Genomic DNA, 23,685 nt, shown 5'->3' with positions numbered 1-23,685 from the left:
ATAACTGCAGAATTCTAAGAAGACATTTCTGTCTAATGTGTATTATTTACAACCTTAACTCACTTTCATTAAGGGCTAGTTTGTGACTAGGACGATGTGCCTGTATGGGGGAGTAAGAACTCTCCTTACACCTCCATACAGACTACCCAGACTTTGAGTCTAAGTGCATGGCAACAAATAGGCATTGTGGCTCTGTTTCTCTGCTCCCCACCCAATCCCAGAGCAAAGAAGTTAGGTCCTCTACTCAACAGGGAAGGAGAGCTAATAACGGATGGCAGCAAGAAGGTCTTAGGTTTTAATGCCTATTTTGCTCCATTCTCAAAAAAGGTTAATTGTGATCAGATACTTAACACAATTAATATTAACAACACAGGAGAAGGAAACCAAGCCAAACTAGAGAAAGAACAGGTTAAAGAATATTTAGATAAGTGAGATGTATTTAAGTCTCCAGGTCCTGATGAAATTCTTCCTAGGTTACTTAAGGAACTAGCTAAAGCAGACTGAAATATTAGTGATTATCTTTGAGAACTCATGGAATGCAGGTGAGGTCCCTGAGGATGGAAGAAGGACGAACATAGTCCCTGTCTTAATTTTAAAAAGGGAGACAAAGAGGACCTGGGGAATATAGATCAGTCAGCCTTACATCGATACCTAGAAAGATACTGGAATGAATTATTAAACAATCAAACAATAAATAGGGTTATAAGAAATAGCCAGCGTCAATTTGTCAAGAACAAATCATGCTAAACCAATCTAATTTCCTTCTCTGACAGAATTACTGGCCTAGTGCATAGGGGAGAGGCAGTAGATGTGATAGATCTTGATTTTAATAAGGCTTGTGACATGGTCCTACGACATTCTCATAAGCAAACTAGAGAAATGTGGTCTAGTTGAAATTACTATATGGTGACTGGTTGAAAAACCATACTCAAAGAATAGTTATCGATAGTTTGCTGCCAAACTGGAAGGATGTATATGGTGGAGTCCCATAGGGTCAGTCCTAGGTCTGGTACTATTCAATATTCTCATTAATGACATGGATAATGGAGTGGAGAGGATGCTTATAAAATTTGCAGATGACACTGAGCTGGGAGGGGTTGGTAGCCCTTTGGAGGACAGGATTGGAATTCAAAATGACCTTGACAAATTGAAGAATTGATCTGAAATCAACAAAATGAAATTCAATAAAGACAAGTGCAAAATACTGAGGAAATAAAAATCAAATGCACAAGAACAAAATGAGGAATAACTACCTAGGCAGCAGTACTTCTGGAAAATATCTGGGGGTTAGAGTGGTTCCCAAACCGAATATGAGTCAACAGTGCGATGCTAACAATATAAAAAGGCTAATATCCTGGGGTGTATTAACAGGAGTGTCATATGTAAGACACAGGTGGTAATTGTCCAGTTCTACTTATAATTGATGAGGACTCAGCTGGAGTCCTGTGTCCATTTCTGGACACCACACTTTAAGAAGGATGTGAACAAACTGGAGAGACTCCAAGGGAGAGCAACCAAAATGGTAAAAGGTTTACAAACCCGACCTCTGAGGAAAGGTTAAAAACAACTGGGCATGTTTAGCCTTGAGGAAAAAAGACTGGGGGCGGGGAGGAGTCAGACCCACCTGATAAGTCTTTAAATCTGTTATGGGCTGTTACAAAGAGGACAGGGATTGATTGTTCTCCACCTCCACTGAAGGTAGGACAAGAAGTAATGGGCTTAATCTGCAGCCAGGGAGATTTAGATTAGATATTAAGAAAATGTTCTAACTGTAGGAATAGTTAAGCCAGGGGTCTCAAACACGTCACCCGCGGGGCTTTTCTGTGTGGCCCGCCAAGCTCCCCGCGCCCCCCTGCTCTGCCTACCTCCAGGCCAGGGGTGGGCAAACAACAGCCCGCGGCCTAGGGGATTGCCCCCCATGGCGCTGCAAGACCTGTGCCACTCCCCTAAGCGGCTGGCAGCATGTCCCTTTGAGCTGGAGGGGAGAGGGAAGGAGGCAGAGGGCTCCTGCATTGCCTCGCTTCAAGGTACTGCCCCCTGCAGCTCCCATTGGCCGGGAACAGGGAACCGCAGCCAATAGGAGCTTCGTAGGAGGTACCTGGAGAAGCAGCAGCGGAGCCCTGTGTCCACCCCAAATACCCCAGGGGCCGTGGTTCTGGCTGCCTCCTGGAATGGAGAGGTGCAGCGCAGGGCCAGGAACCTGCCCTGGCCCTGGTGCGTGCCACTGCCACCCCGGAGCCACTCTAGATAAGAGGCACCGGGCTGGAGCTCGCACCCCACGCCACTCCTGCACCCAACTCCCTGTCCTGAGCCCCCTGCTGCACCCTGTGCACCTCCTGCACCCAACTCCCTGCCCTGAGCCCCCTGCTGCACCCTGTGCAACTCCTGCACCTCAACTCCCTGCCCTGAGCCCCCTGCTGCACCCTGTGCACCTCCTGCACCTCAACTCCCTGCCCTCAGCCCCCTGCTGCACCCTGTGCACCTCCTGCACCTCAACTCTCTGCCCTGAGCCCCCTGCTGCACCCTGTGCACCTCCTGCACCTCAACTCCCTGCCCTGAGCCCCCTGCTGCACCCTGTGCACCTCCTGCACCTCAATTCCCTGCCCCACCCTGCACCTCTCCTGCACCCCCTGGTGACAGGGAAGGGGCAGCGTTGGGGTGGGGACTTTGGGGAAGGGGGTGGAAAGGAGCAGGGAAGGAGTGGGAAGGGGCGGGGCCTCTTGGAAGGGGTGGAGTGGGGGCGGAGGCAGGGGTAGTGAGGGTGGGGGTGTCAGTGATGCAGCCCTCGGGCCAATGCACTAGACCTCATGTGGCCCTTGTGGTCATTTCAGTTTGAGACCCGAGTTAAGCACTGGAACAGGCTTCCAAAGAAGGTTGTGGAATCCCTGTCATGGGAGGTTTTTAAGAACAGGACAGACAAATGTCTATCAGGAATGATCTAGGTTTACTTAGTTCTTCCTCAGCACAGGGGAGCTGGTCTAGATCAGTGGTTCTGGCCCTGGCTTTTATATGCAGAAAAACAGTTGTGGCACAGCTGGGCTGTGGAGCTTTTATAGCAGGGGTGGGCAAACTTTTTGGCCTGAGGGCCACATTGGGTTTCAGAAATTGTATGGAGGGCCGGTTAGGGGAGCCTGTGCCTCCCCAAACAGCCAGGCATGGCCTGGCCCTGCCCCCATCTGACTCCCCCTGCTTCTCGCCCCCTGATGCCCCCCCGGATTCCTGCCCCATCCAGCCCAACCTGTTCCCTGATGGCCCCCTCAGGACCCCTGCCCCATTCACTCCCCCTGCTTCCTGTCCCCTGACAGCCCCCAGAACCCCTGCCCCTGACTGCCCTCTGCTGCCCCATCCAACCCCTCCTCTCATTCCTGACAGCCTCCCCTGGACCCCTGCCCCATCCAATCACCCCTTCTCCCTGTCCCCTGATTGCCCCCAGAACTCCTGCCCCTGACTGCCCCCTGCCCCCATCCAACTCCCCTCCCCTTCCTGACTGCCCCCGGGACCCCTTCCCCATTCAACCCATTCCCCGCCCTCTGGCTGCCCCGACCCCAATACACACCCCCAGGGCCAGCTCCAGGTTTTCTGCTTCCCCAATCGGCAAAAAAAAAAAAAAAAAAAAAACCTATGGCAGCGCGATTGTGCCGCTCCAAGCTTCAGCGGCACGTCCTTCGTTCTGACAGGGACTGAGGGACCCGCTGCTGAATTGCCGCCGAAGACCCGGACCTGCCGCCCCAATAGTGGCCGAAGGGCCACCCCTTGGTATTGGCCACGCCAAGCACCTGCTTCTTTAGCTGGTGCCTGGAGCTGGCCCTGCACACCCCCACCCCCTGACCCCCCCCCCCCAAATTCCCCTGCCCTCTATCCAAACCCCCTGCTCCCTGACCTCTTACCGCGCTGCCTGGAGCACCGGTGGCTGGTGGCACTACAGCCACACACCGCGCAGCACAGAGACCAGGTCAGGCCTGACTCTGCAGCTGCGCTACTCCAGGAGCTCGCGACCCACCACCCAGAGCATTGTGCTGGCGGCACAGTGAGCTGAGGCTGCGGGGGAAGGGGAACAGCGGGGGAGGGGCCAGGAGTGAGCCTCCTGGGCCAGGAGCTCAGGGGCCGGGCAGGAAGGTCCCGCGGGCTGGATGTGGCTCGTGGGCCGTAGTTTGCCTACCTCTGTTTTATAGCATGTTGGTGGGTCCTCAGAAAGAAAAAGGTTGAGAGCTCCTGGAGTAGATGACCTCTTGGGGTCCCTTTCAGCCCTGCATTTCTATGATTCTATGATATTTTAATTAGTTGGAAAACGCTGGAGGCCAGATCCTCAACTGGTGTAAGTCTGGGTCTCTCCACTGACGTCAACAGGCCTATTCTGATGTACACCAGCTAAGGATCTGGCCCTGTACCTAAAAATCTTATTTAAAACATTCTTCCATTATATAATTTGACATTATATTGAATGAAGAGTAAAAGTAAAAAAAAAATGGGAAATGCCCTTTTTATTTGTTTGTCGGATGCATCCTGCATCCAGCCATCTCTGATCAACTTATATCCTGCATGGGGCCCACAAATGTCCTGTTGACTAGGGCACCCTGCTTTCCTGAAGGTGCATGGTGAGAATTTGCCTCACTAGTACACCCCATTCCCTTACTTGCCCTGCTTTGGCCCCACTGGGCGACTGGTTACCTCATGCCTTTGTGAGGGAGTGACGGGCACGGGCAAGAATGTTCTTTCATAGTGTCAGCACGGAGGAGCCAGCTGTGTGTCCAATTTTTGGACCACGTTCAATGTTGATGTCAGTGGAGAGCAACGCAGAGGTTAAGGAGGTGAGAAGGGCTTGGGTTTTTCACTATGTTGACATACACCAGCCCTCATGCTCCAACCCCCTGAGCCTACAAGGTTGTCAGTACATGTCTCAGATGAGAGCTTTTTATCCTTAGCCTCCTCCATATTGAAAGGGGGTAAGGAAATGCCTTAACCTAGCTTTACTTTAAGTCAGGAGGTTCCGGGGGAAAGAGGTGTTTCTCTTAAACTGGAATGATGCTCTGAGTGAGGTCTGGCCCTCGTGTGCTGCAGATCCACAGATAACCACAAATACAGCACATTCAGTTGTGGAGTAAGACTCTCCTTGGGGGTTATGTTCCAGCAACTGTGCACTGGGATTTTGTGCAGGGGAGAAGGGGCAGTCACAGTCTGGTCAAAACTGGACACTGACTCACTACACTGAGCACATTTTAGTTTTGTGCATAGTGATAAAAAGTTTTTGAAGGGGATATGGGCTGCCATGGAGCAGCACTGCAGTTCTGGGGAGGGTAAGGACCAGAATTAACGCTGATTACATTTGAGATTCCATCTGGCTCAGAGCTTCTCCTCCTCAAGAATCTCTGTGCACCCCTTTCACATGTGACAGAGGCTGAGAGTGGCAACCAAAAACTTTATGTTGCTAAAAAATTTCTGCTTCAAACCCTGGGCCATTCCCATCTGACATGCTCCTATGTGGCAGAATGGCCCTGCGTAGGCCATGTGTATGGGAACCCAAGTCAGTGCACATGCACATTCTCTCCTGTCCTGTGTTTATTGCTTTTTAGCAAGAGAAACAAAAATGGGATCCATGTTCTGTGCAGAAAGAAGCAGTGTGGCCCCCACTGGCTGTGGCTCTCAGATACATCTCACATGTTTCATTAGAAGACCACTTCTTAAGATCTACTCTTGGACACTTTTCCCAACAGCCTTCTCATCCCAATCCCTTGCCTTCCCTGCAGCTGCTCGGCTACTTGAAAAAGCAATATTAGGAGATAATCTGAAAACAAACTCACTAGAACGATGGGTGGTGAGGCTGTTACATCTCCCTAGTTGTATGTGATCTGTTTATTTCCTGTCCTCTGGGGCAGGACATTACAATCCTTGGTACCAAATCTCCCTTCATCATCTGCAACCCCCCACAGCTCTACTATCTCCAGGTTCCTCTGCAGTTTGCTTCTATATGCTTGTATGTTTGCCCTTCCTCCAATTTTGGAGTCATCCACAGATGTGGTCCTGCTTGAATGTACTCCAAAGAAACACAGGAACACTGAAAGAAACTGGGTCTGCGCTACATGAGACATCACTGCCTGAAGACTGACAGATGGTTCAACATTGCACCTGCCTGAAGTGGCAAGTGCCACAGCCTGAGAACCACTGAACTCAATGATCTCTAGTTCCCAAATTGGAGCTGTAAAGAGGTACATTTAAGACACCTGTTGGGCAAAACCCAGTGGATTTGTCCTTAATTAGGGAGTGTGGGAATATCAGAAAGAAAGTTATGTGACATCGCAAGGAAAGAAACCAACTTTCTGTATGGTTTAAATGCCTGCACAAACTGGAGGAACACTCCCTGGGTGTGGGATAATGTGCAGTGTTTGTGTCATCTAGTTGTCTGAACACTATGGATAAAAGTCTGCTCCTGTTAAATGACTGATTCTCTTTAAGTGAATGGACTTGCTCCAGATTTACACCGGTGAAACTGAGAGCAGACTTTTGGTCCCATGTGCCCACCCGAAGCAGAGCTTACCACTATCCTATGCAGTGGTTACTTCCCCAGAGCAGCATAAGCCACTAAGTTGTCTGTCCAAAGGTGACCTCATTCAGGGATGGCCTTCTAATTTGCAGGGAGGAAGAGGGGGTGTGGTGGTGGGAAATCATGCCATGTTTGCTTGCTTCCCTTCTGGTCCTGATGCTGGAAGGGGTCAGGGATCTGGCTTGTAATACTCCCGTGGCCCCGCTGCAGGTCGAATGCATGATGAGCCCTCCAAAAAGAGCGGTGTCACAAGCGTCCATTGCTTGGCTGGCCCATATCTCTCTGCAAAACAGCAGTGTGTGAGAAGCACCAGGTTCAAAACAAGTGCCTGCAGCAGCTCCCAGTGGTCGCCCAGCAGCCTCTGCAGGATTCTCTGACACCTCTGTTTTCGTGTTAACCCTTTCAGTGCTCTCCAGCACATCGAATGTGCCCGGGAGGGCCATGCAGCCAGACGCAAGCCCAGCCAGCAGAGACCTAGCTAGGCCCGGCAGAGGTGCCCTATATTGCCCTGACAGGTCCATCTTTGAGCTGCTGCAAGCCCCGGCAGCAGGGAAAGGGTTGAGTGCGGGTGTGGAGCTGGGCATTAGGACCCAGCGGGCCCCCCGGCGCAGGCGGGGGGCTGTCAATCAGGGAGCGTGGGGAAAATGACAGCGGTGGGCAGTTCCAGCTGACACCTCGCGCCGGCGAGGGGGATATTTAATTTGGGCTCGCGCGGGGCGCTCGGCAGTGCGCGGCGGCCGGGCAGCAGCTGGGCAGCGCAGAGCGGAGCGGGCACGTGGGTCCCAGCGCTCCGCAGGGCACAGCAGCCGCAGGCAGGCGGGCAAAGGGAGTCGGGCTGCCAGTGCCGCAGGATCGAGGTCCGGGCAGGGCTCCTCCGCCAGGACCGCCCGCGCAGCCTGCAGCCCCCCCCGGTCCCAGCGTGGATGAGCTGCCCGCGGCTCCCTCCCCGTGCACAGAGCGCGCGTTGAAGTGAGCGAGGCACCCCGCAGACTGGCGGGGGAATGGGCAGCTCCGCTGGAGCCTGGGCTCGCTGAGGGCTGAGGCTCGCCACGGGCTGTTCGCAGAGCAGGGGGTGCTCTGGCCCCCGCTGCACAGCCCCTCCCGAGAGCTGCTGCTTCATGCGACCCGCGCTGCCCTCGCCGGGCAGGGAGCCCCCGAGGACGGCGCCGGGTCCCTAGCGCGCGGAGCGGAGCGGAGCACCAGCCTGCGTCCTGCCCGGGCCTGGGCAGCGGGGGATTTACAGCCCGGAGCCGCGTGCGGACCTGTCGTGGGCGGGCGAGCGACTCGCTTGGAGGATGAGCCCGGGGAGAAGCCTCGGGAGCTAAGTCCGGCTTCCTGAGCCCAGCCATGGGAGCCAGCTCCGCGCCGCTCGCCCAGCGCTGCGTGTCCGCCTGAGGAAGCGCCTGCCCCTGCTCCGATCGCGGGGCGGGGAAGGGAAAAGTGGGGAGCCCCCCTCAGAGCTGCAGCTGTTAGTGCGTGTGCAGGACTCTCCCCTCCCCCTCGCTGCCGCCGGCCGGACCCTGTGCCCGGCTCCCCGTCTATAAAGAGGGGTTTATTCTTGGGCTCCAGTCTCACGCCAAACCCTGTCCCAGCGTCTAGACAAGCTGTCGTGGCTCTAAGTCCAGCTGTCACCATGGGGATGGAGCCGGGGCCGCTGTGAATCTCGTGGAGCCAGACAGAGCGGAGGGAGGGAGCGAGCCGCGGAGGGGGAGAGGCGCCGGGGCCCTTCGGGAGGCTGCTCGCAGGGGCGCAGGGCTGCTCGCCCGGCTGCGGCAGCGGGGAGCCGCCGATGCTGAGTCCCGGCAGCCCCGGGGGAGCTATTTAAAGCCACGGGCCTCGCTGGACTTTGTCTCGGCCTATTTATGACTCCCCTGGACTTGGCAAGGGGCAGCGCGGGGCAGTAGCGAGCGCTCGGAAAGCAGCCCGGGGCGAGTCCCGGCCGCCGCCCGGGGCCTGTCTGCGCCGGCGGGAGCATGAAGGGGCCGCAGAGTCTCCTGCTCTGGGCCGGCTGGCTGCTGCTGCAGCGCGGCTCCGGCCAGCCCTACCTCCGCCTCCGGCCCTCCCCGAGCGACAACCTGCCCGTCAAGGACATCCTGGAGCACCCGGACCCCGAGTACGACCCCAAGGAGCAGGACCTGGACGAGCGGACGCTGAGGAAGAAGCTGGGCAGCAGCTTCGATCCCGCGTTCATGTCGGTGGCCGCCCCGGCGCCGGGGAACCTCTCCAGCCCGGCGCCCACGCCCAGGCTCCGGGGCTCGGCGCCGCTGCCCGGCGAGCTGAAGAAGCTGGAGCTGGGCGAGAGCCCCTCGGGACCCCGCCTGAAGCTGGGCAAGAAGGCCCGGAGGAAGTTCCTGCAGTGGCTGTGGGCCTACACCCACTGCCCCGTGCGCTACGCCTGGAAGGACCTGGGCGTCCGCTTCTGGCCGCGCTACATCAAGGAGGGCAGCTGCTTCGCCGAGAAGTCCTGCTCCTTCCCCGAGGGCATGTACTGCAAGCCGGCCAAGTCCGTGCCCAAGACCTTTCTGCGCTGGTACTGCCAAGGCTGGTCCAGGCAGAAGTACTGCACCTGGATCCCGGTCCAGTACCCGCTGATCTCGGAGTGCAAGTGCTCCTGCTGAGCCGCGCTGGGGAGCCGCCTCCGCCGCGCTGGGCGTGCCCCCTGCTCGGCGTGCCAGGCTCCTGGACGGACTCACCGGGATCCCAACTGGAGCGAGGGGGCGGCCTCCATTGCCCTGCAGGATCCCAACCCCGTTGCATGGGGATCTCAGAGGATCGGTGCACCAGGAGGCATAATCCAGCCCAGTACCTAGCTGTCTCTCGCAGTGCAAGTCGCCCCCCCTCCCTTCCCCTCCCACCCACCGAGACCCTGAGACTGAAAGGACACACACAGAGATGGGCACACGCTCACATGAGGATCTGTTTGTGCGTTTCTCTCCCCTTATTACATCCCTTGCACTGTTTATGGCTTATTGTATTTTAAATGGCAAAGCAAAACTGAAAGGAACTGCAGTGCAGGCCAGAGGCAAAGCTAAGCACTACAATCAGATGTTTATTTTTATACATATATAGCGTTCTAACAAAACAAAACAGAAAGAGAGAGAGAGAGAGAGAGAGAGAGGGAGTTACCAGTCTTGTAAATATAGAGATTTTAAAAAGAAGGGGGAAATTGCAGCTGTTTATTATTATTATTTTATTTTATTATTATTATTATTTTATTATTATTTTAAAGACATAGGACCACATTTCAAATCCATCCCACTAAAATCTGAGTACTTCCCTGCAAAAGGGAAGGGGGAAATTTCCAGTCAAGATGATTCAACAAAAAGCCAACACAGAAGCCCTTGAAGATGTTAATTTCTATTTGCTGTATTTTTGTCTTCTTCAAATGTTTCAACTGATCTGCAAAGCTCTCTACGTTTTTTAAAAGTGTTTACTGGTTAATTACAAAAGAGATTTTTTTTTAAAGTACAAAGTTATGAAAGAGTGGAGTCTGTTTTGTTGGTTTTGGAATACATATAGTAATGTAGAGATGTTGAAAGAAATTTTCTGTGTACAGTTTATTTATTTTTAATGTTTGTGTATAAAAAAAGCTAGAGATTATGCCAGAAAATATTGGAAATGTTTACTTGAATATTCCTTTAAAAACATATCAGTGTAAATATGAACTATGACTGATCAAAACATTTTTAGCAATAAACTCTATCTCTGAAGAAACAATTACTTATGCACTACAGAGTTCTGGGAAAGGAGATTATGGTGCTAGGTTTCTTGGGGCCCGATCCTGAGCTGGTGTAGCTCAGTATCGCTCCACTAAAGTCAAGAGACTTGCACCACTTTACACCAGTTGAGGATCAGGCTCTGTTTTTATTTAAATTCTGCACCTGGTGAGGAGATGGAGGACAGAAGAGAGGGATAAATGGCTGATAAGGGGTAAAATAATTGAAATGTTTTGGGAAGGGAGCAATTGTCTAGTATCTGCATGAGTTTTTCTTCCTTCTTCACTGTGCCTTGTCAGGGTCTCTCGCTTACTCTGTGTCACTAGGATTCTGAGTTTCAGATTTCTCAGGTTCTCAGTGGTGGAGGAAGGGGTAGAGGTTATTGCCTGAGCCATTAAAATGCCTGGCAAAATTCAAAAGCCCATGTGTTAGAGCAAATGTTGTAGCTGTTGCTAGTCATTAGCAGGGGAGGGAAGGAGTGGGGGTTGCTCTGGGCCGGGGCCTTGGAGGAATAACTCGAGTGGGGTGGGAACTGGAAATTCTCTCCCCAGTGGAATGTGTCATCTGCAATTGAGTCATGCGGAGGAGGAACATTCCTGGGGGACTGACCTGGCAGAGGTGCTGAGTGCCTTCAGCTCCCACTGAAGTCATCATTTGGCCCAATCCTGCCAGGGGGTGAGCAGGATGCCCTACTCTCCCTCAGATGGTGCTCAGCTCCTTGTAGGATCATCAGCCTCTAGATGGCAGGCTATGGGCAAAGGGGTGTTGGCATGATCCTGTGAGGTGTTCAAGTGAGTGGAAGTTGAGGGAGCTCAGCACTTTGCAAAGTTGGGCCCTGAGGGCCTACTCCTGCTCCTATTGAAGTCAATGGGAGTTCTGCCTTTGGGGTCAGGATCTGGTCCTAAAAGGGCTGCCACATTGGAAGAGGGGGGAAAAGGAAAAGGGGAAAGCTGGTGGCAGGATCTGGACTGCAACTGCATGCATGGAGTAGTCTGCAGATGGTGGTGGTGATGGAGGCATCTTCCCCAGTTCTTTGAAATACTTGTCATCCTTGGACATAGAGTACATTGCAAAGACCAAAAAGAAAATGCTCTCTGGAAAACTCTTGGTCAGTGAGGAGCAAATCTCACTCCCTAGTGCAGCCATGTCAACAGTGTGCAGAGATGCTGACGGTGAACTCCAGCAAAGGCAGGGAAAGCTCTGATCACCGTCCGTCTGAGCAAAGTGCATTGGGATGGTGGGCAAATGGCAGCGGGCCTGAGTCAGAGCCCATTGAAGTCAGTGGAAAGACTCCCAGGAACTTCTGTGGGCTTTGGATCAGGCCCATCAAGCTTTATAGAAACCACCTCCAGCGAGTGCCTGGCTCCTCTGGTGGGGGCAGAGCGCCTGCCAAGCTTCTGTGGGGCCAATGCGACTTATGGAGGGACTGGATTCAGATTTTAGTAAAACAGAGGCTAAACTTGGAATAGGTGCAAACTGCTGCAGAAGGGAGTGTGTTTACAAGGGGATAATGATTTTAGCACTTGACATCTTCCAGGAGCCATGTAAACAGTAACCCACTCACGGGAGGGGAAACAGGTTGGCCGTTTCCCCCCCACCCAGATACCCAATCTCTTTCAAGGGGGCAGAAAAAATAACACTTCTAGTGCAACTTGCAAAACATCCGGGATGTTTGGGAAAGGAATGGGTCAGCTCATCTTGCAAGAAGAACGACATCTGTGGTGTGGACACCGAACATCTGTAGGAGGCCTTTTGCCGGGGGGTGGGTGTGGGGGAGGGTATTCTGGGAAAATATTTCAGACATAATCCCAACAGTATCTGGTGTGTTGGGATTTGGTTACAAATGGCCCTTTAACATCTTAGTGCGTTTTGTTCTGCAGATTCCAGGGGTATGTGGAGACCCTGCTTTGTGCTAACCTGGGAAATAAACCATTCCCTGGACTCAGTGGCTGAATTTAGTTGTGGGGGAAGGGGAAAGGGGGTGATTTTGTGTGTGTGTCCTAATTGCAGAGGATAAAACAGCCTAAAAGCCTCCATGCTGTGCAACTGGAGGGGCTGCCTCAGTCCCGAGATCAGGAACATACTCCCAATACAAGGGAGTCAGGGCCAAATGTCCTGCAGCTTCTGCTTCAGTCTTTAAGTTTAACCAGATGTGGGGGGAGAATAAGGAGACACACCCTACCAGACAACATTTGACTCCCTCATTCATGTCCCTCTGAGTGGGGCTGCAGGAAAAATGCATTTTCACTCCTGCTATCCCCTGCCAATCCCCATTGCTCAAATGCCCCTATTATTTTCTGATGAAGGTTTTGCCACTGTGTTAACAGGAGTGGTTTCAGCAGCTAAGGAAAGGCTGTGAATGTAGACATGTGACAAGCATGGAACTGGGGATGGGGATGTGTGCAGGATGATTAACCAATCTTATATCAGGGGGTAGCCGTGTTAGTCTGTATCCACAAAAACGAGGAATCCGGTGGCACTTTAAAGACTAACAGATTTATTTAGGCATAAGCTTTCGTGGGTAAAAAAAAAACACTTCTTCACATGCATCTGACGAAGTGTTTTTTTTACCCATGAAAACTTATGCCCAAATAAATCTGTCAGTCTTCTTATCTCTCCTTTGCATCAGAAGGAGTTTTGAGTGGCATGAGAGATGGATGGGAATAAGGCCTAGTTTTTAGTGTATCTGCTTGCAATTAGGGGACAGGCAGTGTGTAAAATCTTTCTCATGCCTCTATGTGGTCCAATGTACAGGACACCAAATTTTGAGATCTGGCTTCTTTCCCCCAGCTCTGCCAGTAACTTGATGAGTGACGTGGGCCAGCTCTGTGCCTCAGTTTCCACATGTGTAGTGCTTTGAGATCTAAGCAAATGCCTCTTCATCCTTGCTGTCCCTTTTGCTTATAGACAGGTACATTTCAGCATGGGCATAGGAACACTTAGTCATGTGTCTGGGAACACACACACCTGGGAACCATGGTCATACCTTGGCACTTGCATTTATGGCCCATATTTCCATGATTAGTCCACATTGCCCTCAGACCTCCTCTGTTTCCCCTCCGTGCATTGCCTATAGGCCCTGTGCATTTGGTCTTCCAGAGTCTGCTGCATCCCTTCATTTTCTCCCCCCGCCCCCATGCACTGTTCTAACATGCAGGCCTGTTTAGGGTGAAAGGAACTTAATGAATATGTATTGTGATTTCAAAGTGTGTTTTCTGCAGCAGCAGCAACAACAACAAAGAGTTTGAGGGGGAGCCCCCTTCTGGCTCACTCTGATGGCGAAGTCTCTGGGGTTTTGGAAACCCCTTACTAACTCAGAGGCGCCACTTAGCTGACGGAACAGGATGAGGTGGTTAGCTAGAGGATCAGCAGCTTAACCCTTTCTTACATAGAGGGGGAAAGACTGCAAGTGACTGGGAGAGGCTGTTGTGGGCATGCCAAACACCCTTTTCCAATAGTATTCCCTGAAAATCACAGCTCAAAACAGTGCTAAACTTATGTATGTTTATAAAGATCTCTCTTGTACAGGAGCCTTATGTCAGGGTACTTCTGCCTGCCCTCACCACCAGGGCAGTGGTAAAGTTCTCTCTTCTAACCAGAGTCCCCAGATCAAGACATTCCCTCCCAGCTGACGGTCCTTCTTGTTAAAGCAGCCTTGGATCTGGATGGTTGCTGCTATTTCACCTTGGGATCTGGATACAGTTCTCCTGTGTTGAGAAACCTTTCTTTTAAACTCATATTTGACTTTCACACCAGTTCTGCAGTTCAGGGATGTTAAACTCTTTTCTATCCAATGCCAAAGAGGTTACTTTCTCCCCTTTGCCTTTGCTTGCTCCACCATTAGCCCAAGACCTTGTGTCTTGGACTTTGCTAGCTCAGGTCAGTGTGACACCAGAACATTGTACCCTGGCCCATCCTCTTCAGTTAATGCTGTTTCACCAGTAAACCACACTGGGTGGGTTATAGGTTGACCCAGTTTTCCATGTTACACTCATCCTCTGTGCCCAATGAACCAGCCTTTCAGATCCAGGGCCCAAGGTTTTTAGTGTCAGCACATGCCATGTGACTGAAGCCCAGTTATAATGTAAAACAATAGCTCAGCTTTTAGACAGGTGAGTGAACTGGATTGAAGAAAATAATCTCCGTGAATCTATCTGAAAGGCAGACTGAACCTGAACATTTCTTTGGTTAAAAAAAGGACAAATCTATCATCCCTCCCATTGGCTTTTATTATTGCTGCTGCAACGGTGCTGAAGTATGAGGAGAAAAGCTGTTCTGTGGTATTTCCAGCTGAACTGAAAGTACAAGAAATGTCACAAGATCTGTTCTTCTGAGACTCCAAGACCAAGAGTTCCAGGTGAGCAGGATACGCATCCTAATAGCACCCAAGTGTTCAGTAGTTTATAGCAGTGGTGCGAGAGATGCAACTTGCTGGTCTACACTACTGCGGTAAATTGATCTAAGGCCTGGTCTACATGGGGAGGGGAATCAACCTAAGATACGCAACTTCAGCTACGAGAATAGCATAGCTGAAGTCGACATATCTTAGGTCAACTTACCTTGCGTCCTCATTGTGCGGGATCGACTGCCACTGCTCCCCCATTGACTCCACTTCCACCTCTCGCTGCGCTAGAGTACGGAGTCGATGGCAGAGTGATCGGGGATCAGTTTATTGCGTAAATCGATCCAAGATAGATTGATCACTAGCCACCAATCTGGTGGGTAGTGTAGACGTACCCTAAGTTATGCTACTTCAGTTACACGAATAATGAAACTGAAATCAACATAGCTAGATCCACTTACCATAATGTCTACACTGCGCTGTGTCAATGGGAGATGCTCTTCCACCGACTTCCCTTATGCTTCTTGGGGAGGTGGAATACAGAAATCACCAGACCCACTAAATCGACACTGCTGCATTGATTGCAGCAGTGCCGATTTAGCCGATAGCGTAGACATGGTCTAAAAGTGAAGCTCCATAACTATATAGCTGTAGCAATACAAGTGCACTCCATTGAATGCCTGGGTTATCAATGGGGCTAGAACACACAGCCTTCAATGTCAGAGCCACAGGCCTCTACACCTTGAACTAAAGGAGTAATTCAATTGGCTAGTACTAGTAGTAGGCACTTATCCTTATGTAGATCAGCCACTAGATGGGTACATGCCAAACTTATCCAGTATGTTAGCTCAGTGGCTCTCAACCTTTCCAGACTACCGTACCCCTTTCAGGAGTCTGATTTGTCTTATGTACCCCCAAATTTCACTGCACTTAAAAATTACTTGCTTACAAAAGCAGACATAAAAAGACACACCTGTCACAGCACACTGTTACTGAAAAATTACTTACCTTCTCATTTTTACCATATCATTATAAAATAAATCAATTGGAATATAAATATTGTACTTACATTTCAGTGTATAGTATATAAAGCAGTATAAACAAGTCATTGTTTGTATGAAATTTTAGTTTGTACTGACTTCACTAGTGCATTTTATGTAGCCTGTTGTAAAATTAGGCAAATATCTAGATGAGTTGATGTAGTCCCTGGAAGACCTCTGCATCCTCCAGGAACATGCATCCCCCTGGTTGAGAATCACAGTGTTAGATGGTACCTAAGTTCAAAGTCCACTTCTATGTGTATTACCTACCTACCCTCAATCATTCCTCAGGGGGCTGCATATGTTGTAATTCTGGGTAATTGCATATCTCTGTGTATAATTTGGCTGCCATCATATCAACTTGTGGCTCACGTGCTGCCTGTAACAATATACTCATCCCACTCGACTGCATACTCGTCAGTAGAGCAGGTCACAGACCTATTGCCAACATATGGGCAAATAAAAGCAGCAGGTTCTCTCCCCTGTTATTTGGGGAGGGAGGTATAATTTGTTATTCAGAAGTGTCTGAACAGCTGCCAGTTCATTTGTGGAAAAAATGTTCATGGAACCCCCCAATATGTCATGAACTCAAATGATTATTTACCCAAAAATTCATACAGAAGTTTCTTAGTCCTCATTTGTCATTCTGTTCAAAAATTCTCATCCAGCCAGTCAAGGAGAAGAAACAAAACCATGTGACTTTTTAAGAGTCTAGTCATGCATCGTGAGTACATAGTGAAGAATCATTCATGACCAGTTGAAATGAACAGTTTGCAAGCATCCCACTGGCTAAAAATTGTTTGTTCACACTGTTCAGAGAATACTTCTGAAGAATGAGGCCACTCACAAAATTCCGGCTCAGTTTGCAAACAGAAAAATGGGTCTAAGTATTCTTAGCAAAGAAGGATTCCACCATGTTGACACATAGAATATGAAATGAATGGGCAATATCATTGATGAAGTGCAGTAGAGTAGTATGGCTTAACTGAAATAAAGGAGTAACTCTGGGACTATGCAGTGTAGTATAATGAAGTATTATGACTCGGTTCTTATTTCTTACTTAAAATATTATACACATGGTGCAATGCTTGTTGGTACTGAAATTACTGAGCTGGACTTTAGTAGAGGTGAATGGTAGGTTTTTTTTAATAAATGAAAACATTTGAAATATTTATTCTGTGGATTTGGTCTCAAGAGACTCATTGCATTACTCTAGATATTTGCATATTCTGTTTTCATGTGTGTTGCCACCACCTGTCCTGGGCTATGCAGAATGTGTGTACACTTAAAGACCTAGATACTTAAAGTTGTTTAGGCTCCTGATTCTCATTGAAATAAATGGGTGTTAGGCTCCTAAATAGCTTTGAGGGTCTGGGCCAAAGACACTTTGCAGATCTACATGGAGCTATGCCTCTACCCATAACACGCCAGTACAGGCAAAGGGCTCTAGAAATAAAGATGACTCTATAGAAACAAATGTTCTCTCTCCAGTGATAATGGTGGCGGTGAATGGTTTGCCTTGTAGGACAGCATAGGAAATCAGATACCCAGTTATCGGCCCTTGGGTAGCAACCAGAGTGGCATTTGCCAGGAGTCATTCACCTCTCCTACTGACTCCTTAGCACAGTACAAACCTTAATGCCTGATCCATAACTCATGGAAGTCATAGAATATCAGGGTTGGAAGGGACCTCAGGAGGCCATCTAGTCCAACCCCCTGCTCAAAGCAGGACCAATCCCCAACTAACTCAGTCAACGGGAAGTGTCGTCTTATCTTCAGTGGGCTTTGGTTCAGGCTATTTTTGAGCAAAGATAAACCTTTTCATACAATTCAGCTCTGTTGTCCTGCAGCCCCACTGATGTCCCCAGAAATTTCCACCTGCCATTCAGCCACCGTTGTAGTGCATCCCATATGCTTTTGCTTCTGACAGTCACAGTGAGAGCAGCATTTGCAGTGCTGCTTCAGGCAGTGGGACATGGTGTGTCAGTTTCTCTAGAGACACAATGGGGAGAGTCTGACTCTGGGAAGCAGGGATGGGCAGCAATAATGTTTGGAAGGCAAGTGAGGGCTAGATCTCTGGGTGAGTGGGTAAGGGGTGTGCATAGGGGGAGAGGGCCTTTAGTGTGAGTGGGAGCATGAAGGCAGTGCTGCATGAAAGATGGGGCAATTATTCCATACTAGGTGGGACCCCAGGGCCATTGCTAATGAGGGAAGAGTGGGTAGCAGTATTTAGGGGGAAGCAAGTTACCCCAGATGCTGGCTCAATCCAAGAAGTTGTTTATATATGTGCAACTGAATGTTGTTCTAGGAGGGTGGTGCTGAGAGCTATGAGTCAGCCTCAGTGGCTGCCTTCCTCCCCCTGATATTGCTTGCCATGCTTCTTCGCCATTTGCTGCCAAAATGCACCATTTCTCTCCAAAAGCTGTTCGTGAGGGATGGGAGAGCCACCCCAGGCTCAGCTCATCTGCTTCATTTGGGCAGGGGCAATATCTCATCAAGTAAATTAGATGAGGCCATAAGCTGGACTGCTTTAAAATTGCAAGCAGCGCCGTAGCACAGAGTTTGCTCTTGCCTCCCTGCTCTGGAATGTAAGGGAACCTACGCCCTTGCCAGCAACCACCCCGGGTACCTCCTCCGGGAACTTGGGTATCTCCTCCTCCAGGCACTTGGGTAGCAGAGAGGCTGGTTCTGACTGTTAATAACAAAATAATGCCAGTAAAGGTGCGTGTTTCCGTGTGCAGCTTTGCAACATCCAATGGCAGTTCTTTGTGGCGGTGGGGAGGTGTCATATTTGGAGGTGCATCCTCAGACATCAGGGCTGACCAAACTTTGCTCAGCTGAGGTTCACTCTATAACTTGCCAGGAGTCCAAGGACTACACTTAATTTCCATAAAATGTGTCAGATTGCAGCTGCCCTTTGCTTTACTAGGCGGCACCCCCATGGAGGAGGAATGGCATGACCCATAAATAGCAACCCTACCAAATTCATGACCATGAAAAACACATTACAGGCCATGAAATCTCCACCCCCACCCCCTGTGAAAGCTGGTCTTTTGTGTACTTTCACCCTATACTATACATATTTCATGGGGGAATTTTCTCAAATTGCGGGTCCTGACCCAAAAGGGAGTTGCAGGGGGGTCGCAAGGTTATTTTACGGGGGTTGCGGTATTGCCACCCTTACTTCTGCACTGCCTTCAAAGCTGGGGGCCCAGCTTTGAAGGCAGCACCCAGCTCTGAAGGCAGCACATAAGTAAGGGTGGCAATACCATAACATGCCACCTTTACTTCTGCACTGCTGCCTTCAGAGCTGGGTGGCTGGAGAGTGGTGGCTGCTAACTGCAGGCCCAGCTCTGCAGGCAGCAGCACAGAAGTAAGGGTGGCAATACAATACCCTGCCATCCTTACTTCTGCGCTGCTGCTGGCAGTGGCTCTGCCTTCAGAACTGGGCTCCCAGCCAGCAGCCACCACTCTCCAGCCGCCCAGCTTGAGGGCAGCCCCGCCACCAGCAACAGTGCAGAAGTAAGGGTAGCAGTACCACAACCTTCCCCCTACAATTACTTTGCAAACCCCACCCCCAACTCCTTTTTGGGTCAGGATCCCTACAATTACAACGTGGTGAAATTTCAGATTTAAATAGCTGAAATCATGACATTTTAGATTTTTAAAATCCTATGACTTTGAAATTGACCAAAATGAACCATGACTTTGGTAGGGCCCTATCCATAAAGCTTTGGAACAAGATGGAGTATTGCATGCTGGGAGCTGTAGTGACTAGGGGCTGCAGATTCTGTGCATTAACAGTGACAAGAGAAGTAGAATGCTGGGGGCATGAACCACACTTTGGCTGCTCATGCCTTACTCCAGGGGTAGGCAACCTATGGCACGCGAGCTGATTTTCAGTGGCACTCACACTGCCCGGGTCCTGGCCACCGGTCCGGGGGGACTCTGCATTTTAATTTAATTTTAAATGAAGCTTCTTAAACATTTTAAAAACCTTATTTATTTTACATACAAGAATAGTTTAGTTATATATTATAGACATAGAAAGAGACCTTCTAAAAATGTTAAAATGTATTACTGGCATGCAAAACCTTAAATTAGAGTGACTAAATGAAGACTTGGGACACCACTTCTGAAAGGTTGCCAACCCCTGCCTTACTCAGTGCTTTGCTGGAATCAAAGCAGGTGCTATCTTTGCTGTGACCATTCTTACTGAGGAGCAGTTTGGGCTGGCACAAGTGGTTCTTCTTCCACCTGGAGAAGCCATGGCTCCACAGTGGGAGTCAGAATCCATGCTCAGCTCTGTGGACACTTTGCCCTGAATGATTTGGGAGCTACTTGATTCCTCCTGGATGCAATGCTGGGTTAAAGAAAAGCTGCAGCTTATCCCCACAGAAGGAGGAAAGGGCGGCAGAGGAGGAACTCTCCAGTTTGGGAAGTATCTCCTTCGTGAGTCTTCTGAAAGAGGCTGTGAAAACTCAGCATTGAACAGCTCTCTGTTGCTCAGCAAGGCAAGTCTGGCTACTTCTAGCTGGTAAGAAAGGAGAACAAGTCACCACAGCAGAGAAACCACTGCTTGGAAAGTCTATTTCTAGCTTGGGCAATCTCATCCTCCTTACTTCTTAGAGTCATGGCTGGATAAGGGCCTGGGGAGAGAGCACATGAACACCATGTACGGGCCACAGCACATGAATTGTCTTTCCATCCATGGTTAGGGTGACCATGTTTCCCTAAACTGAAAAGAGGACACCGGTAAGAGATGGTCAGTGCTCAGAGGAGTTTACTTACAGTACGCAAAAAGATAAGGCAGTTTCATATATTATATATATATATATATGTTCACTTATTTCATGGTTTCATATTTTACTTAAAACTCAGTAGTTACTGACATTGTTCCTAGTCTTGTAATGCTTCAGGGTGTGAAGCTGCTTGCATGGGTGGCATGTTTGTAGAAATTTTGGTGGTGCCCAGAACCTGCCCTGCCCAAACTCTGCCCCACCCCCAAACTCCACCCCGCACCTGTCCAAGGCTCTGGGTGGGAGTTTGGGTGAGGAAGGAGGTCTGGGGTGCAGACCCTAGGCTGGGGCAGGGGATTGGGGTGCAGGATGCAGGCTCTGGGAGGGAGTTTGGGGATGGGAGGGGTGCAGAGGGATGGGGTGCAGGGGTGAAGGCTGTGGGGTGTGCATGCAGATGAGGGGTTTGGAGTGTGGGAGGGGCTCAGGGTGAGAGTAGGGGTGTAGGGGGTGAGGGCTCTCGGCTGGCAATGAGGGGTTTGGGGTGTGGGAGGGGCTCAGGGCAAGAGTAGGAGTGTGGGGGGATGAAGGCTCTGGCTGGGACTGAGGATAAGGTGTTTGGGGGGCTGGAGGGGCTCAGGCAGAGGGTCAGGGTGCGGGGGGATGAGGGCTGTGGCTGGGACTGAGGATAAGGTGTTTGGGGGGTTGGAGGGGCTTGGGGCTCAGGCAGAGGGTCAGGGTGCGGGGGGATGAGGGCTCTGGCTGGGACTGGGGATAAGGTGTTTGGGGGGCTGGAGAGGCTCAGGACTAGGGTAGAGGGTTGAGGGTGCGGTGGGGGGGCTCTGGGGTGGGGCAGAGCTGGGGATGAGTTTGGGGTGCAAGCAGGCTGCTCTGGGACAGGGGCCAGAGAAGACTCCCCCCAGCCCTTTCCCTGCCAGCAGCAGCAAACTCTGGGGGAGGAGCCCCCCCTTTCCTGCCCCCCAATAGCACACTGTCACTGTAGCCTCACTGGGAGTGAGGGATGGGGCTGCCTCCTTGCATGGGGCAGGAGTGGTGACTGCGGGCAGAGGGGGGCCCCCCTGTGCTGCTTGAGGGTCCTGCCGGAAAAGGGAAGGGTTCGAGGAAGAAGGGCAGGCTCAGAGTCAGTCTGTCCTGGCCTTGGAGATGGGGGCACTAGGACCCTGCGGCAGCAGTTGCTGGGAGGCAGCATGGCACTGCTCAGGGAAGAGACAGTCCGTGATTCTCTGCTCCCGGGCCCGGGAAAGACGAGCAGGGGGCAGCAAGTCGGGGCCGCGGAACACTCGGGGAGGCGTGGGGGGGGGGGGCCCCCGGCTCCACATATTGCTGGAGTTGGGCCCCTGGTTCTGAATATTGCTGGTGCCTGAGCACCACATGGGTATGGAACTCGCCGCCTATGGCTGCTTGATACCAGTTGTATTTCTCGATGATGCTATTTTTCTGAGGATTTGCTTGTCTTTCAGCCACTTGTCATAGAACGCAGTACATTCTAGAGAAAAGTTAACTTGCACACACAAGACAGCCTGCATGTTGGAGACATTCAGATGTGATTTTTCAGGAGACCACATATCATTCACAATTGAAAAGACACGTTCAACAGGTGCTGTAGTACCAGGCAGATACAGCACAAATTCCACAGCATTGGCTAGAACTGTGTATTGTACTTCAGTACAGTCCATCTCTCGAAAAATCTTTTGCCACCTTTTGGTGATGGGTGTTCTCTGAAAGACAACTGGAGACAACTGGAGACAATTGATTTTGCACTAAACCATTCATCAAAGAGACAATTTTCATCCAACATTATTTAAGGTGGGAATTCTAGTTCCACATTATTTAAGGTGGGAATTCTGTGGTGTGCAGCGAGGCTGTCTTGCATTTGCTCCCACTGCAGCATATTCCTCAGCAGAGCCCACTCAAACTTTTCAGTGCACTCAAAGGCGGATCTCCAGTGCTTTTTTAGCTTCTGTATCTTGCCTCAGAAAAAATCCTCAAACACTTGGTGTTAAACACTTACTTTTATCAGCATCTCTGTGTTTCTTGCTCTGAAGGTGCTGGGTAATGTCATTTCGACCACTGTGGGCCATGGAGAAATGTGCTCCACATATCTCACATATAACTGTGCTGCCGTCCAGTGTTGAAGTGTCATTTTTAAAAAACTTGAACTGTTTTTGGAAGTCTTCATTACAATTACACAGATGTTTCCTAGACATTTTTATAGCAAAAAATAACCACACACAAACTATTGATTCTTCTAAGGACACAGGTATGCACAAGCCCCTCCCCGCCCCCCAAAAGGAACAAAAGCATAACCTGGCAACATCATGTGATTGTTGGCAGCACTGTCTTCACAGCTGGGCAATGGAGAGCATCAGCTGCTTGCTAAGGTGCCTATCTCTGAAGACAGTGTCCCTGCCAGCAGCAGCACAGAAGGAAGGATAGCATGGTGGTATTGCCACCCTTACTTCTAACACAACCAGCCTTGACAAAGGAGAACATGTGTGTGAATGAACTGTCTATGCTCCTTGTGGAGATTTTTTGGATATATGATGTCAGGCTGCCTCTGGCTGGGACCCTGCTCCTGACAGCCCCTGTTTTGCTGAACCAATTCCTTGCTATGGGCCAAGTTAATCTCCAAGTCGAAGGGTTTACACCAGAAATCTCTATGGCCTGGTAAATCTGAAACACTAGGGTAGCATTGATTTGCAAGTGTTCCTTCACAAGGCATTCTCTGAACACTGGCTCAGCCCAGCACCTGGGCCCAGCAGTCTGCCTCTATGGCAGGCAGCCTGTTTCGCTCGTGGGGGAGGGGGGGGACTCTTACCTATTACAAAATGTGCTTTAAAAACCCTTCCTATTTTCCCTTTCCTAGGCAAACATTGGAACTGTGAAGAGATCATCACGCTGCTTTCAGCCTGCAGCTGCAATGCAGCTAACCAACAAAAATCAGCATTCAAATTAGAGCACTGCCACTAACCCCCATCCAATGACCTGTGTGCAGCATCCTTCAACCCTGCTGATGCTGAAAATCCATTTAGCCATGTTTTGTGCCCATCAATAAATAGGGTTCCTACCTTCTTGCTGCTGACCTTACACTGAGCAGGAAAATTAATATAGTGCTTCCATACACCCTCCTGGTCAAGTTGCTCAAAGCATTTTGTATTTACTCATGAGGGAATTCTGAGCCAAAAAACCAAAAATTCTGCACCAAAAAATTAAAAATTCCATGCACAATATTTTAAAACTCTGCATATTTTATTTGTCAAACTAAAGCAATATAATCACACTGGTTTCAATT

General features: G+C 50.3%; 2 protein-coding genes across 2 annotated transcripts in view; both read left to right on the top strand.

Annotated features, from left to right (window-relative positions):
* LOC120373766 (ankyrin repeat and fibronectin type-III domain-containing protein 1-like) overlaps positions 1-23,360 on the top strand; it is a 740,213-nt gene extending 716,853 nt beyond the window's left edge. Inside the window, exon 24 of the mRNA XM_039492609.1 lies at positions 23,260-23,360. The gene's annotated coding sequence lies outside the window, so the exon portion shown is untranslated. The remainder of the gene's footprint in view (positions 1-23,259) is intronic.
* Positions 7,468-10,462, top strand: LOC120373767 (noggin-2-like). Its single transcript, XM_039492610.1, has one exon. It carries the CDS (start codon positions 8,512-8,514, stop codon positions 9,154-9,156), a length of 645 nt encoding a protein of 214 aa, XP_039348544.1. The 5' UTR covers positions 7,468-8,511; the 3' UTR covers positions 9,157-10,462.
* Positions 23,361-23,685: the final 325 nt, after the last annotated feature.

This window comes from Mauremys reevesii, linkage group 10 (genome assembly GCF_016161935.1).
Source record: "Mauremys reevesii isolate NIE-2019 linkage group 10, ASM1616193v1, whole genome shotgun sequence".
In the NCBI taxonomy this organism is placed as follows: Eukaryota; Metazoa; Chordata; order Testudines; family Geoemydidae; genus Mauremys; species Mauremys reevesii.
The sequence above is the reverse complement of the archived record's forward strand: the minus strand, read 5'-3'. Positions and strand labels throughout refer to the sequence as shown.